Here is a 16,125-nt window from a genome sequence, read left to right on the forward strand (position 1 = left end):
AACAGCTCCTGAATTTCAGAGGTTTTTGCAAATACTCGCGTTTTTTGCGGCGTCTTTTACGGACGTAATTGGAACTGTTCTTCATTGGAGTCAAAGAAAAACTGCTGCAATAACGTCCCAAGAAGTGTCCTGCACTTCTTTGATGCAGGCGTATTTTTACGCGCCGTCTTTTGACAGCGACGCATAAAATTACACCTCGTCTGAACCGAACATCGTAAAACCCATTGCAAGCAATGAGCAGATGTTTGCAGACGTATTGGAGCCGTCTTTTCAGGCATAATTCAAGGCGTAAAATACCCTTACAGTCATTTTAGTTAAACATTTTTAGCTTCCCAAGAGGTAGTATCTACAAGGTGAGCGATATCAAATGCAGTATTTCTACCGTGTCACTGGCCTCTAAGCACATCCGTTGGATGTCAGGCTTTAATGCAAGGGCACATACCCAGTATACCTTGGTTATTTCAAGGGAAGACAGGCCGGATTCACACGAGCGTGTGCGTTTTGCGCGCGCAAAAGCTCCATAAAAGCTTCGTGTGTCATCACCATATGATGCGTGGCTGCGTGATTTTCGCACAGCCGCCATCATTATGGCACTCTGTTTTTATGCTTGTAAACAGAAAAGCACGTGGTGCTTTTCTGTTTTCATTCATAGTTTTTACTGCTGTTGCGCGAATCACGCGCGTCACACGGAAGTGCTTCCGTGTGCTGCGCTTGATTTTTACGCACCCATTGACTTCAATGGGTGCGTGATGCGCAAAAAACGCACAAATATAGGACATGTCGTGAGTTTTACGCAGCGGACACGCTGCGTGAAAATCACGGACTGTCTGAACGGCCCCATTGACTAACATAGCTCAGTGCGACGCGCGTGAAAATGACGCACGTTGCATCGACGTATTATATGTTTGTCTGAATAAGGCCTCAGGCCCTGTTTAGACAGAGTTTTTTGGCGCTGATTTTGACACGAAAACCGCGTCGGAATCCGCGACAAAAAGTGGCCGAAATCACCCACCATTGATTTCAGTGGTAGGTAGAGGGTTTTTTTTTCCTCGGGAAGCTTTTAAAGTGTCCTTTCTTGCCGCGGTTTCTGACTCTGACCTCACATTGAATTTAATGGGAGGCAGAAAAAACATGCGGCGCTCGTTTACAAGCGTTTTTTTGTTGCGTTTTCTGCCTGCGGTCCTTGCATTAGCTTCATGGCCGCGGGCGAAAAACGTGGCAAAAAAAAATCGCAGGCAGGTCAAAAAACTCAGTGGGAACAGGGCCTTAGGGAGAACACTTGGTAAGGGTGAAATCCTTTCATGGGCCAGGACAGGTATCAAAATACTTGTCAGTGTGATACTGTTTAAAGTTTATAACAGCTTTGAAACTGCATGTTAATATGTGTAGATGATTATGAAGCACTAAGATTTTTAATGTCTATTTTTCCAGATTTTACTTGTTTTATATGTTTATACCTGGAGTCACATTAGTGAAGGTTTAGCAGCTGGAACCCCACAAACATAGAGAATTAATGGATCCCAGAACCGATTTTCTCTGAGATTATTTAAAGCTCAACTGTTCCTTCATGGAAACCTGCACTGGGGCTAATTCTTTCTTGATATTGATGGAGAGTCCAGTTTATGGTGGTCATGGTAGCAGGACACCAGAATATGTGTGTCTGATGGTGGTCATGGTGGCAGGACACCAGGATACGTGTGTCTGATGGTGGTAATGGAAGCAGGACACCAGAACACGTGTGTCTGGTGGTGGTCATGGTAGCAGGACACCAGAATAAATCTGTCTGATGGTGATTATGGTAGCAGGACACCAGGATACGTGTGTCTGATGGTGGTAATGGAAGCAGGACACCAGAATACGTGTGTCTGGTGGTGGTCATGGTAGCAGGACACCAGAATAAATCTGTCTGATGGTGATTATGGTAGCAGGACACCAGGATACGTGTGTCTGATGGTGGTAATGGAAGCAGGACACCAGAATACGTGTGTCTGGTGGTGGTCATGGTAGCAGGACACCAAAATATGTGTAAGGGTATGTTCACACGTGCACGCCTGTTACGGCTGAAATTACAGAGCTGTTTTCAGGCAAGAAACAGCTCTTGAATTTCCGACGTAATGGCATGTGCAGGCGTTTTTCGCAGCGTCCATTATGGACGTAATTGGAGCTGTTTTTCTATGGAGTCAATGGAAAACGGCTCCAATTACGTCCCAAGAAGTGACATGCACTTCTTTGACGCGGGCGTCTTTTTTACGCGCCGTCTTATGACAGCGGCGCATAAAAAAAATGACCGTCTGCACAGAACATCGTAAAACCAATTCAAATGAATGGGCAGATGTTTGCCGATGCTTTCAAGCAGTATTTTCGGCCGTAATTCGAGCAAAAAACGCCTGAATTACATCCGTAAATAGTGCGTGTGAACATACCCTAAGGCCTCATTTACACGAGCGTAATATACGCGCGTGCGACGCGCGTGCTTTTCACGCGTTTCGTACGCACCTATATTACTCTATGGGGCAGTGCAGACAATGCATGAATTTTGCGCAGCGCGAGTGCGTTGCGTAAAACTCACGACATGTTCTATAATCGTGCGTTTTTCGCTCATCACGCACCCATTGAAGTCAATGGGTGCGTGAAAACCACGAAGGTCGCACGGAAGCACTTCAGTGCGAACTGCGTGATTCGCGCAAGAGCTGTCAAACTGAATGTAAACAGAAAAGCACCACGTGCTTTTCTGTTTACAAACATCCGAACGGAGTGTCTTAGAGATGAGCAAACCGAACTTCACCGGGTTCGGCCGAACTCGTTTTGACCGAACCCGGCAGGAGACAGTCACTGTCCAGGGTGCTGAAAGAGTTAAACTGGTTCAGCACCCTGGACAGTGACTTCCGATCCCAATATACGTGAACGTGTAAAAAAAAAAAGTTCTGACTTACCGATAACTCCCGGCTTCTTCCTCCAGTCTGACCTCCCGGGATGACAATTCAGTCCAAGTGACAGCTGCAGCCAATCACAAGCCAAGCACAGGCTGCAGCGGTCACATGGACTGCCGTGTCATCCAGGGAGGTGGGGCCAGATCTCAAGAGAGGCGCGTCACCAAGGCAACGGCCGGGAAGTTCTCGGTAAGTACGAACCTCTTTTTTTTTTTAAACAGGTTACTCGATATGGTGATCGGAATTCACTGTCGAGGGTGCTGAAAGAGTTACTGCCGATCAGTTAACTCTTTCAGCACCCTGGACAGTGACTGACTTCGACTAGCCTCATCTCTATGATGGCGGCTGCGTGAAAATCACGCAGCCGCGCATCATACACTGATGACACACGGAGCTGTCAAGTGCCTTTTGCGCACGCAAAACGTTGCGTTTTTTTTGCGTGCGCAAAACACACGCTCGTGTAAATGAGGCCTAATTATGAGTATTTACTAGAATAGGTACAACTTGTTTAGTGCAATAGCACCCAATACGAGTCCTCGCATTAGGACAATCAAAGATGGTTACCAAGAGTTAATGTTTGTTGAAGTCTTTTTAGGAAATGATAGCCTTCTACTTTATTACTTTTATCTTTTTAAGGTGACTATACATTATCCTATAAAGTGAAGATAAGTTTTTTTTTATAGCAATAACATATAATGTGCGGTTATTTCATCTCAACCTTACTTTAATACAAACAATACACTTCTAATAATGTGCTCACTAAAATGCAGTTTATATTTAAAGACCCTGTCCACAGTGCAGAGCACTTTTATCATCATAATGCATGATAACTGATTTGTTGGAAACAGAATATAACATTTCCTTTGGTACTAAATCAATCTGGATTTTTTTTACACAGGTCATGAAAGTCCCACTGGTAGCAGGTCCTTAATTTCTGAGTTTATCCGCCCACTTCAAATAACAGGGGACAAGCCAGAGCAGCTGTCTGTTAAACCCACTTTTCTCTCAAGACCCCGATCTGGCAGCTCAAGGCACAGGTTTGAATCTGACGTAAGTTCGCTCCATTGGTCAAAGATATTAATTAGCAGTTTTTTATTTTATCATCTATTTAATGGACGTTACAATAATATGTATGTGTTTGTATGTGCTATTTTTCAGATGGATAATGAACAGAATAGGAATACCTCAAAGCAAAGATACTCTGGGAAAGTCCACCTTTGTATTGCACGCTATAGGTAATGACCTATTCCTTTGTTCCAGCCTGGAACTATATACCCAACTAATATTTTAGGTGTATTTATACAGTTTTATGCGGTTTTTGCCGCTCGGCAAAACCGTACCATGTGAATACACCCTTTATATATTATTTTTTTCACAACGTCATCTCAAAAAATGACCAGCCCAAATTTATATTTCTATTATCAATATGAACCCGGCTACAACACAATTTAAAATACATTTAAAGAGAATCTCTGCGCACATCTTTGTAAAAATAAATGCCAGGTATACAGCACCTCTGTAATTTTATTGGTTGGGAAGATATGTGTCTTTATCTCTCCCAATGCTTCTGCAAAATTCCATTCAGAAATCTTCGGGAGGGGGGGGCAAGTCTTCAGCACTCCGGTGTGATGATGGACAGGTGCTAATACAGGTGTAATACAGCTTAGTGCTGCTGTGTGTTGTATGAACTCCCGAAAACCAATGTGTTTAATGTCTAACATGTCAGCCTTTAGGCTGGATTCACACATAGCGCATTGCTGTGTTTTTGTGCTTTTTTCGTGGCATTTTTAATGGAATTTTTAAATGCGTTTTTTAGTGCAGCCAGATGTTACATTAAAGTCTAACATGCACTACACACAACTGCGTTTTGGTTTGTGCCATTTTTGAGGCAATCTTGTGGTTGGTGGCATTTTTTTCAAGACTCAGAATTCTGTGGGTATGGGTTTTTGGTTTTTTTCAGGCGTATTTTTCATAGGCTTCTCTATAGGACTTCGAAAACGGCAGAAAAAAAAACATGTACAAGAGGACATCAAATGAAAAACGTCAACAAAGGCAGCACTAAAAATGTCTCAAAAAAACGCATGTTACATTTTAATAACGCTAGCGTTTTTAGAAGCGTTTCTAATTTGGTTTAAAATGTCAGAAAATTTTTGTCTGTTATGGAGGTAGAGGGGAAGGCCACACGGAACGGCCCTGACACGGTCGCAACGTGGCCAACAACCGCGCCGGCACCGTGTTCGGTGCGGCTGTCAAATAGCCTGTTAGTGGCCGCATGTTAATGCGGGTAAACCGACTATTTATCTGCAAAATCATGCAGCCACATGAATTAATACACCCTTTATGGCCGCATGATTTTGCAAGTTACAACAAGTTACCTCCTTCATTCTCTATGGCAGCGCCGGAAATAGCCAAACACTGCACTCGGCTATCTCCGGCGCTCCCACAGAGAATGAAGAGTGGCAGTGTGCATGAGCATGTAACCTGAATACCCTTTTAGGCTGGGTTCACACGACCTATTTTCAGGCGTAAACGAGGCGTATTATGCCTCGATTTACGCCTGAAAATAGGGCTACAATACGTCGGCAAACATCTGCCCATTCATTTGAATGGGTTTGCAGACGTACTGTGCAGACGACCTGTAATTTACGCGTCGTCGTTTGACAGCTGTCAAACGACGACGCATAAATTGACTGCCTCAGCAAAGAAGTGCAGGACACTTCTTTGCCACGTAATTTGAGCCGTTCTTCATTGAACTCAATGAAGCACAGCTCAAGATATACGAGCGTCACAGACGCCTCGTATATTACGAGGAGGAGCATTTACGGCTGAAACGAGGCAGCTGTTTTTTCTGAAAACAGTCTGTAATTTCAGCCGTAAATGCCTGCTATCGTGTGAACATACCCTCACAAGGTATTTGACAGCCGCGCCTACATAGTTGCAGCGCGGTTGTTGGCCGCGTTGCGAACGTGTCAGGGCCGCTCCGTGTGGCCTTACCCTTAGGGCTGATTCAGACGTGTGTGGCGTTTTTGCGCACGCAAAACACGCAGCGTTTTGCCTGCGCAAAAGCCACTTGCCTGCTCCGTGAGGCAGCATCATATGATGCGCGGCTGCGTGCTTTTCGCGCAGCCGCCATCATTATGACACGCCATTTGGATGTTTGTAAACAGAAAAACACGTGGTGCTTTTCTGTTTACATTCATCCTTTTGACAGCTGGTGCGCGAAACAGGCAGTTCGCACGGAAGTGCTTCCATGTGACCTGCGTGGTTTTCACAAACCCATTGATTTCAATGGGTGCGTGATGCGCAAAATACGCGGAGATATTGACCATGTCGCGCTTTTTGCGCAGCGGACAAACGCTGCGCAAAAAGCACGGACTGTCTGTACTGCCCCGGCACGCACGGACGCAATACACGTTCGTGTGAATCCACCCTTAGTGCTATGCTTTCCTGCTGAGCCCCTGACCACCAATAATTTACCTGTGTGCTTTGTTTCTGGTTTTGTCTGCAAAGCATGTAAACTGAGACAAGTCCTTAACAATTTCAGGATGAAGCACATTTTATCCCTCAGGACTCGCCCCATTTTTCAAATCTAACGTGTAATTTTATGTAGTAATAACTCTGGAATTGTTTTCTTATCCAAGTGATTCTGAGATTGTTTTGTTTTTTTTGTAACACATTGTTCTTTATGTTAGTGGTAAATTTTGGTCGATATGTTTACTCTTTATTTATAACAAAAATCAAAAATGTAAAGAAAATTTTGAAAAATGGTACCACGCAAATTAGTAAATAAATAAGGTTTACTATATGTCTTCTTTCTATAGGCATCATTTTTTTCAAATATTCAACAAAATTTGCAAAACATATTGTTTTAGGCACCACTTCAGTTTTGGACAGTGATGTCAGGGATTCCCTCTAGGAGCAGAATCCCCAGGCCAGAGCATCGGCAATGCTCTGGCCAGAGATTCCACACCAGGAGGAGCCACTGACGTCACTGTCCATATATGGACAATGATGTCAGGGTCTTCTCCTGGAGCTGAATCCACGGAGTGGCCGATGCTCTGGCTGGGGATACCGCCCCTAGAGGGAGTCCCAATGGCTACAGGGGGAGAGGTAGCGCTATCTACATGGGGGTAACACTATCTACAGGGGACACTGTGTGGGGCACTACCTACTTGATCACTGTGGCACAATCTACGTGGGCACTGGCACTTTTTTTGTGTGTACTGGCACTAGGGGCAGCTAAGGGGACATTATACTGTATGGGGGCAGCTAAGGCATCATTATACAGTATGGAGCAGCTAAAGGGGCAATATACTGTATGGGGGCAGCTATGGGGCAATATGCTGTATGGGGAATCTATAGGGGCATTATACTGTATAAAGCAGCTGTGGGGGCATTATACTGTATGGGGGGATCTATAGGCCATTATACTGTATGGGGCAGCTGTGGGGGCATTATACTTTAGGGGGCAGATATGAGGCATTATACTGTATAATAGCAGCTATGGGGGCATTATACCGTATGGGACAGCTATGTGGGCATTATACTGTATGGGGGCATCTGTGTGGTCATTATACTGTATGGGGCATCTTTAGGGGCATTATACTGTATGGGGGCATCTATAGGGGCATTATACTGTATGGGGGCAGCTATGGGGCATTATGCTGCATGGGGTCATCTGTGTGGGCATTATATTGTATGGGAGCATCTGTATGGGCATTATACTGCATGGGGGCATCTATATGGCTATTATACTGTATGGGGGCATCTGTGATGGTTTTCTGCTGTGTCGGTACATCTATGAGGGCATTATACTGTATGGTGGTATCTATGGGGGCATTATACTGTATGGTGGCAGCTAGAGGGCATTATACTGTGTGGGGGCAGCTATTTGGCATTATACTGTGTCGGAGGTACTACGCGTGCATGATACTGTGTGGGCTGAACCGGGTGTGTATGGGTGGGGATTGGGCGGGATTAAAGGCGTGGTTTAAAAGGAAAAAAATTGCCGTATCGGTTGTCCCTCTTTGCAATACTTGAATGTTGGGAGGTATGCCCTGAGGTACCAGTACAGTGGAAACCTCCAAAAAGTGACCCCATTTAGGTACTTACAATCCTTAAGGAATTAATCTGGGGTGTAGTGAGCATTTTGACCCCACAGGTGTTTCAGCAAACTTGTTAGGATTGGACTGCAAAAATGGAAAATAATTTTTTTTTGACAATAATATGTAGTTTTAGCTCAAAATTTTCAATTTCACAAGAACTATAGGAGAAAAAGCACCCCAAACGTTTGTAGAGCATTTTCTTCTGAGTACAGCAATTACCCATACGTAGTCACAAACTGCTGTTTGGGCACAAGGCCGGCCTCAGAAAGGAGCGAGCGCCATTTGCAGTGAAGATTTTGCTGAATGTCGCATTTGCAGAGTCCCTGAAATACCAGTACAGTAGAAATTCCCCAGATGTGATCCCATTTTGGAGACTATACCCCTCAAAGAATTAAATTAGGGGTGTAATGAGCATTTTGACCCCTCAGGTGTTTCATAGATTTTATTAGAATTAGGCCGTGAAAATGCAAAACTAAACTTTTCTTCCAATAATATGTAGGTTTAGCTCAAAATGTTTAATTCCCACAAGGAATTCAGGAGAGAAGACACCCCAAAATGTATTACACAATTTCTCCTGAGTAAGGAAATACCCCATATGTGGATGTAAACTGCTGTTTGGACACACGGCAAGGCTCTAAGGCCTTATTCACACGAACGTGTTTAACGCACGGACCTATGTTAGACAATGGGGCCGTTCAGACATTCCGTGATTTTCACGCAGCATGTGTCCGCAGCGTAAAACTCACGACATGTCCTATACTTGCCCGTTTTTCGCGCATCACGCACCCATTGAAGTCAATGGGGGCATTAAAATCACGCGCAGCACACGGAATTACTTCCGTGTGTCGCGCGCGATTTGCGTAACAGTAGATAAAGAAATGAAGGAGAAAAAAAGCACTTCCTTCATTTCTTTTTCTAAACATCAAAACCGCGTGTCATAAGGATGGCATATGCATTAAAATCATGCAGCCACGCACCATTCACTAATGACACATGGAACTGCAATGCGCACAAAACGCTGAGTTTTTTGCGCGCGCAACATGCACACGTTCGAGTGAATAAGGCCTAAATAGAAAGAGCACAATTTTGTTTTTGCAGTGAAGATTTTACAAAATTGGTTTGCATTTGCATTGCCGATAAATTGTTAAGTGGGTCCTCCGGAGTACAGTAATGCCCCATATGTGGTCATGAACTGCTGTTTAGAAGGACCGCCATTTGGAGAGCAGATTTAGCTTGGTAGTGGTTTTGTTTACGGTTTTCCTAGTGTTTCAATTTATAATGTGGGAGCATATGTAAGCTTAGTGGAGTATATCAGCGTATAACAATGGGGTATATAAATAATCAAATTAATTATCCATGAATAGTGCCGTGCGCTTTGAACCAATCCTTTTATGCACACGCCAGTTTTTTGGGGGCAGGAGTCGCACTTATAAAGGGTCCGTGGTATTGTACAAAATATCCACACTCCAGTATTGCCTAATCTGTGACTTCACTAGCCCCATATGTAGCACAAGAAGCCAAAATGTCATAGTTTCCACTTCATTTACAGGGTCTAGCAAATGATGACGTGGGGTTTTAAGAACTGCTGCACATATAAATTAGTCTGGGCCGTCGTTTTGCATCATTGTGTTCCGAGAGTCATAACTTTTTATTTTTCCGTTGACGAGCTGTGTGAGTGCTTGATTTTCATGGGACAAGCTGTATTTTTATTAGCATCATTTTGGGGTACATGTAATTTTTTGATCAGTTTTTATTCAAGTTTTTGGGAGATGAGAAGACCAAAAACCAGAAATTCCCTCACTGTTTTTTATATATTTTTACGGTGTTCACCGTGCAGTATAAACAAGATGTTTACTTTATTCTGCGGTTCGATACGATTATGGCAATACCAAATTTATATTGTTTTTAAATGTTTTACTATTTTTACACAATAAAAACACTTTTTTCTAAATAAAATAATGTTTTATTGTCACCATAACTTTATTCTTTTTTATCGACAGAGCAGAGTAAGGGCTTGATTTTTGCATGACAAACTGTAGTTTTTATTGGTACCATTTTGGGGTACTTGCAACCAGGAGGCCATTGACAGGCTTCCTATTTGCTATAGCAACTATCGGCACCCCGTGATTGCTCGTGGGGGGGGGCGATGGGGTACAGAGGGATCCCCCTCCCTCTGTGTCAATCACTTAAATGCCGCTCTCGCTATTGACAGCGGCATTTAAGGGGTTAAACGGTGTAGATCGGAGATAACTGTTGGATGTCGGCTGTATATTATAGCCGGCTCCTGTGCCTGCTTCATCCTCAGGACATAACTGTACACCCATCTGTAGTAAGGCACAGCTAAAAGGACGTACAGTAACGCCCATATGCGGGAAGGGGTTAGGGTGTGTTCACACAGCCTATTTTCGGCCGTTTTTTGGGCCGTAAACGCCTGAAAAATCAGAAGCAGAACGCCTCCAAACATTTGCCCATTCATTTCAATGGGAAAAACGGCGTTCTGTTCCGACGGGCCATTTTTTTACGCGGCCGCGAAAAAGAAGTGCATGTCACTTCTTGGGACATTTTTGGAGCTGTTTTTCATAGACTTTTGAAAACGGCTCCTAAAACGGCCGTAAAAACGCAGCGGAAAACGAAGTTAAAATCGCGAGTGGCTTAAAAAACGTCTGAAAATTAGAAGCTGTTTTCCCTTGAAAACAGCTCCGTATTTTCAGACGTTTTTGAGTTTGTGTGTGAACATAACCCTAATCTAGGCAAAGATAACCTCTTCTTTTATGTTAGCCCTCTGAGCAGCAAGGCTTTACAATTGACATAGTATGGTGCTCAGAGGTTAACATATCATTGAAAACGTAGAAAGCACATTATAAAAGAGCACATACCCAAAAATAATGAAAACAGGTTTGTTTTTTTATACATAAAAGGGTTAAAAACATCTAAAACAGGATACAAAAAACAGGTCCTTGCAAAATATTACAGAACCCACTGCAGGAATTACCAATAATAAGGTGTGGACAACACACACGGGTCAAATATGTATATACGTTGCATGAGCAGCTATAATAGTAATAGATAAACACATCTCAAAGTCCAGTAATGTAAATACAATATTGTAAATGACAGAATTATAGAACTAGGTTTATATCTTTTTTAAAATACATCTGCACTAGGAGGCAGCTAGACACGTGGGGCAGATACCAGTCTGCAGCTCCTTTGGGCCATGTATACGGTTTCCTCATTCATAGCAAATATTTATTTGTATTATTTTGCATTCACTCTCAGTTCACTTTTTTTCTGGGTGCATGTATGGCACCCTTGATGTCACATTGTTTTGGCAAAGGTTTATCCTAGGCGATCATACAATCTTTTGCACTTCTTTGTGTTTCAAATGATACAAACCTAGTTCTATAATTCTGTCATTTACAATATTGTATTTATATTACTGGACCTTGAGATGTGTTTATCTATTACTATTATAGCTGCTTATGCAACATATATACATAGTTAACCCGTGTGTATTGGCCAAACTTTATTATGGATCATTCCTACAGTGGGTCCTGTAATATATTGCATAGACCTGGTTTTTGTGTCTTGTTTTAGATGCTTTTAACCCTTTTGTATCAAATTAAATGTGGATTTTCACAATTTTTGGGGTATGCCTTCCCAATGATACTTGTATTTTTGCACATCTTGTAGGAGCCCTAGTCAAGTTTCGTAGATTCATTGTTTTTCATTCACTAAAGTCTCACAATCCAGAGGGTTAACTTAGAAGAAGCTGTTGTCTATGTGCTTAGCTAAAAGACATTGTGTGACCACGCTCACTGTCCCAGGCGGCTTATCAGTCTGTGGCTGGCTCCCTCAGGCAACCAAAGCAGTTCTACACTACAGATTCAGTACAGTGGGCTGCGAGTGGTTGGTTTTTAGTATGAAAACAGTAAAGCAAGTGTATAAAAAAAATATTATTTTTGCACAAGTAGGCCAACCAGCTGAACTTATATAAAGGTAGTCAGTCTGCAAATACTATATACTGCAGTAAATGCACAAATCAATTAAAACACACATGACAGTAATAGACAGACATTACAATTGAAATATGGCAATTACCCTGCTATAATGGGTATACAATGCATTCGGAAAGTCTTCAGGCCCTTTCTATTTTTTTTTACATTTTGTTATGATGAGGCCTTGTGCTAAAATAAAATAAAAAGTCAAGTTTTTCCCCACCATTCTGCACTGACATAAGTATTCAGACCCTTTACTCAGCACTTTGTTGGCGATAACAGCCTCCAGTCTCCTTGGGTATGATGCCACAAGGTTTGCACACCTGAATTTGGGGATTTTCTGCCATTCTTCTCTGCAGATCCTCTCAAGCTCTGTCAGGTTAGATGGGCACCGTCGGTAGACAGCCATTTTCACGTCTCTCCAGAGATGATTGATTGGGTTCAAGTCAGGGCTCTGGCTGGGCCACTCAATGACATTCACAGATTTGTCTCTAAGCCACTCGTGTGTTGTTTTGACTGTGTGCTTAGGGTCAATGTCTTGTTGGAAGGTGAACCTTTGGCCCAGTCTGAGGTCCAGAGCACTCTGAATCAGGTTTTCATTAAGAATATCTCTATACTTTACTCCATTTATCATTCCCTCAACCCTGACCAGTCTCCCTGTCCCAGCCACTGAAAAACACCCCCACAGCATGATGCCACCACCATGCTTGACTGTACAGATGGTATTGGGCAGGTGATGAGCAGTGCCTGGTTTCCTCCTGAATTGAGGTCAAAAGGTTAAATCTTGGTTTCATCCGACTACAGAATTTTGTTTCTCACAGTCTGAGAGTCCTTTACGTGCTTTTTTGCCAACTCCAAGCAGGTTTTCATGTGTCTTTTACTGAAGAGAGGCTTCTTTCTGGCCACTCTGCCATAAAGCCCAGATTGGTGGAGTGCTGCAGTGACCATCTGAAAGTTTCTCCCATCTGCACACAGGATCTTTGGAGCTTAGCCAGAGTGACCATTGGGTTCTTGGTCACCTTTCTTACCAAGGCCCTTCTCCTTCAATTACTTAGTTTGCTGGGGTGGCCAGCTCTAGAAGGAGTCCTGGTTGTTCCAAACTTCTTCCATTTAAGAATTATAGGGGCCGCTGTGTTCTTTGGAGCTTTCATTGCAAAATATTTTTTTTAGTACCCTTCTCCAAATCTGTGCCTCCACACAACCATCTCTCTGAGCTCTATAGGCAGTTCTTTCCTCCTCATGGTGTAAGGATGGGGGTAAGGAAACAGACAAGTGAGCCCTAATCTACCCGCCACTCAGTCCCTGCCTACTTGCAACGACCCGCCCTAGGCGACGGGGTACAACTGGGCGACGGTCCCTACACTCAATAAGTGCACGACAGACAAACAGACAAGGGTACACAGAAGCAAGGGAAAAGGGGCAGTTGCCCACGGCAACACCGTGAGCAACAAGAGTGGTGAACGAGCCGAGTCAATCCAGGAGTGTACGAGGTACCAAACGCAGAGCAGGAGAGTAGTGAACAAGCCGAGTCAAACCAGGAGTGTACGAGGTACCAAACGCAGAGCAGGAGAGTAGTCCGTAAGCCAGGGTCAATATGAAGCAGAGTCAAATAGTTCAGAAGCTGCAGCAGGGCCAGGAAACCAAACGAGAAGAATCACAAGCAAGGAGGAACAGGAAAGGCAGGTATAAATAGACAGGGGGCGGGAGCTAGCTCCGTCTGGCCAGGCTGTGATAGGCTCTCCCACTCCTAAGCCTGCCATCCTGAGTGGTGGAAGATGGAGTCAGTCTCACAGACATAGAAGCAGGTGCAGACTGATTACCTATGGGCGTGGATACAGAAGCAGTGCCTGGCAGATCCTTAACACATGGCTTGGTTATTGCTCTGATATACATTGTCAGCTGTGAGACCTAATATCAGCGTTTCCCAAACTTTTCAGGCTCGAGGCACCCCTGGGAAAAAAAAAGAATTTATTTGGCCACATTTTTTTTTAACTGTTGAAGCTAATGCAAAAACCGCAAGCAAAAAAAGCACTCCAAATGAGCACCGCAGGTTTTTTCTGCCTCCTATTAATTTTAATGGTAGGTCAGAGGCAGAAACTACTCAAAGACCATCAGGCACCACTCACGGTAAAATGACCATCAGCCCCCCACTCACAGTAAAATAACCATCAGCCCCCTCCAGTAAATTGACCATCAGCCACCTCCAGTAAATTGACCATCAGCCCCCTCCAGTAAATTGACCATCAGCCCCCTCCAATAAATTGACCATCAGCCCCCTCCAGTAAAGAGACCATAAGCCCCCTCCAGTAAAGTGTCCATCAGCCTGATCCCCCCGTAAAGTGTCCATCAACCCCCCAGTAAAGTCACCATCAGCCCCCTCCAGTAAAGTCACCAGCCCCCTCCAGTAAAGTCACCATCAGCCCCCCACTTACAATAACATGACCATCAGCCTCCTACTCACAGTAAAATGACCATCAGCCCCCCTGTAAAGAGACCATAAGCCCCCCCCCCAGTAAATTGACCATCAGCCCCCCTCCCCCCAGTAAAATGACCATCAGCCCGCCACTCACAGTAAAATGACCATCAGCCCCTCTAGTAGAGTGACCATCACAGACGGAAAAGTGTGCTTACTCCTGGGGAAGGAATAAATAAAGAGGTATAAGAGGGGAGAACTACAACTCCAAGCATGTCCAGGCTGTTATTATGGGGTATCAGAGGACATTACAGGGAGGAGGTATAAGAGGAGAGAACTACAACTCCCAGAATTTCCAGGCTGTTATTATGGGATATCAGAGAACATTACAGGGAGGACGTATAAGAGGAGAGAACTACAACTCCCAGCATGTCCAGGCTGTTATTAAGGGATATCAGAGGACATTACACGGAGGAGGTATAAGAGGAGAGAACTACAACTCCCAGCATGTTGAGACTGTTATGTGATCTCAGAGGACATTACAGGGAAGAAGTATAAGAGGGGAGTACTACAACTCCCAGCATTCCCCTGGCTCCAGTCCTCACACAATTGCTAACAAACTATAGAAAAAATACTTACCCTGCCCAGCGTTAATGGCTCCTCTCATTCTGCCAGGCTCTTCTAGTGGGAAGTGGTGGGCAGTACCTGTAGCAGACATGCGTGCATCACGTCTGCTACAAGCATGGTTGGAGTAAGCGTCGGGGACGGAGCTTGCAGCAAAAAAAATATGTTATTTTTTTTGCATTGTATGAGTGGAGTGTCGCGGCACCCCTAGACGGTTCCCGTTGGGCACCTCTGCCTTATATAGACAGGGGTGTGTCTTTCCAAATCTTGTCCAATCAAATTAATTTACCACAGGTGGACTCCAATCAAGGTGTAAAAACATCTCAAAAATGATCTAGAGAAATGGGAGGCTCCCAGAACCATTTGATAGTTCCCAGTTAATCACCGACGGGCTAGTTCCCGTTAGACATCCCAAATGTGAAACTTGTTAGTAGAGGAAGGATTAGTATCTAAAACTTAGCTTTTAATATAACCCATATAAAATGGAATATCAATATAGTATTGTTTATACTGTTGTATTATTGGACATACGCATCAATATCTATTCACAGTGATGAATACAGGGTTATAGTTCCTTGAATGTACAGCAGGGTAGGCTTGGATCATATGAACTTGCACAATGGAATTCTGTCTGTTCCTTAAACCTCACTGTCAACCCTCGCTGTTGACAACACACCAGGCACTCGTTCTGAAAAGAATGACCCTGTTGTCTCTGGAACCTATACCTAATATTGTGATCATTTCCCTAACTTCAGCTCCAGCTCCTACGCGTTTCCCCAATTACATACTGGTTCGTCAGGGGGGTATTGAGCATAGCAGTGTAGCAGATCATATGGCCGTGGCAGCGAGTGCTTCTGAACACACTCCTTTTATATGTCCGGTAACTCCGCCCCTTCCGAGGGTCCGGTCGTCAGACATCCAATCAGTCGCGAGCACTGATACGTCGTCAGTCTCACATTGACATCGCCTCCTCACTCCCTCCCCAGTGGGCCGGATTATCGGTGTCTATACAGGGATTTCTTCAGCTATATCCCCATTAGCTAAATGCTTCCTTATTT

At 43.9% G+C, this 16,125-nt stretch overlaps 1 protein-coding gene across 23 annotated transcripts in view; it reads left to right on the forward strand.

Annotated features, from left to right (window-relative positions):
- Positions 1-16,125, forward strand: part of RIMBP2 (RIMS binding protein 2) — a 602,457-nt gene that overhangs the window by 398,190 nt on the left and 188,142 nt on the right. For all 23 annotated transcript variants that reach the window (XR_012849985.1, XR_012849987.1, XR_012849994.1 and 20 more), the window contains 2 exons: positions 3,829-3,980; positions 4,089-4,165. Coding sequence is in view for 19 of the 23 variants with exons in the window: in XM_075833186.1 (XP_075689301.1) it covers positions 3,829-3,980; positions 4,089-4,165 (229 nt within the window). In the remaining 4 variants the exon portion in view is untranslated. The remainder of the gene's footprint in view (positions 1-3,828; positions 3,981-4,088; positions 4,166-16,125) is intronic.

The sequence above is a fragment of the Rhinoderma darwinii genome, chromosome 1 (assembly GCF_050947455.1).
Source record: "Rhinoderma darwinii isolate aRhiDar2 chromosome 1, aRhiDar2.hap1, whole genome shotgun sequence".
NCBI lineage: Eukaryota > Metazoa > Chordata > Amphibia > Anura > Rhinodermatidae > Rhinoderma > Rhinoderma darwinii.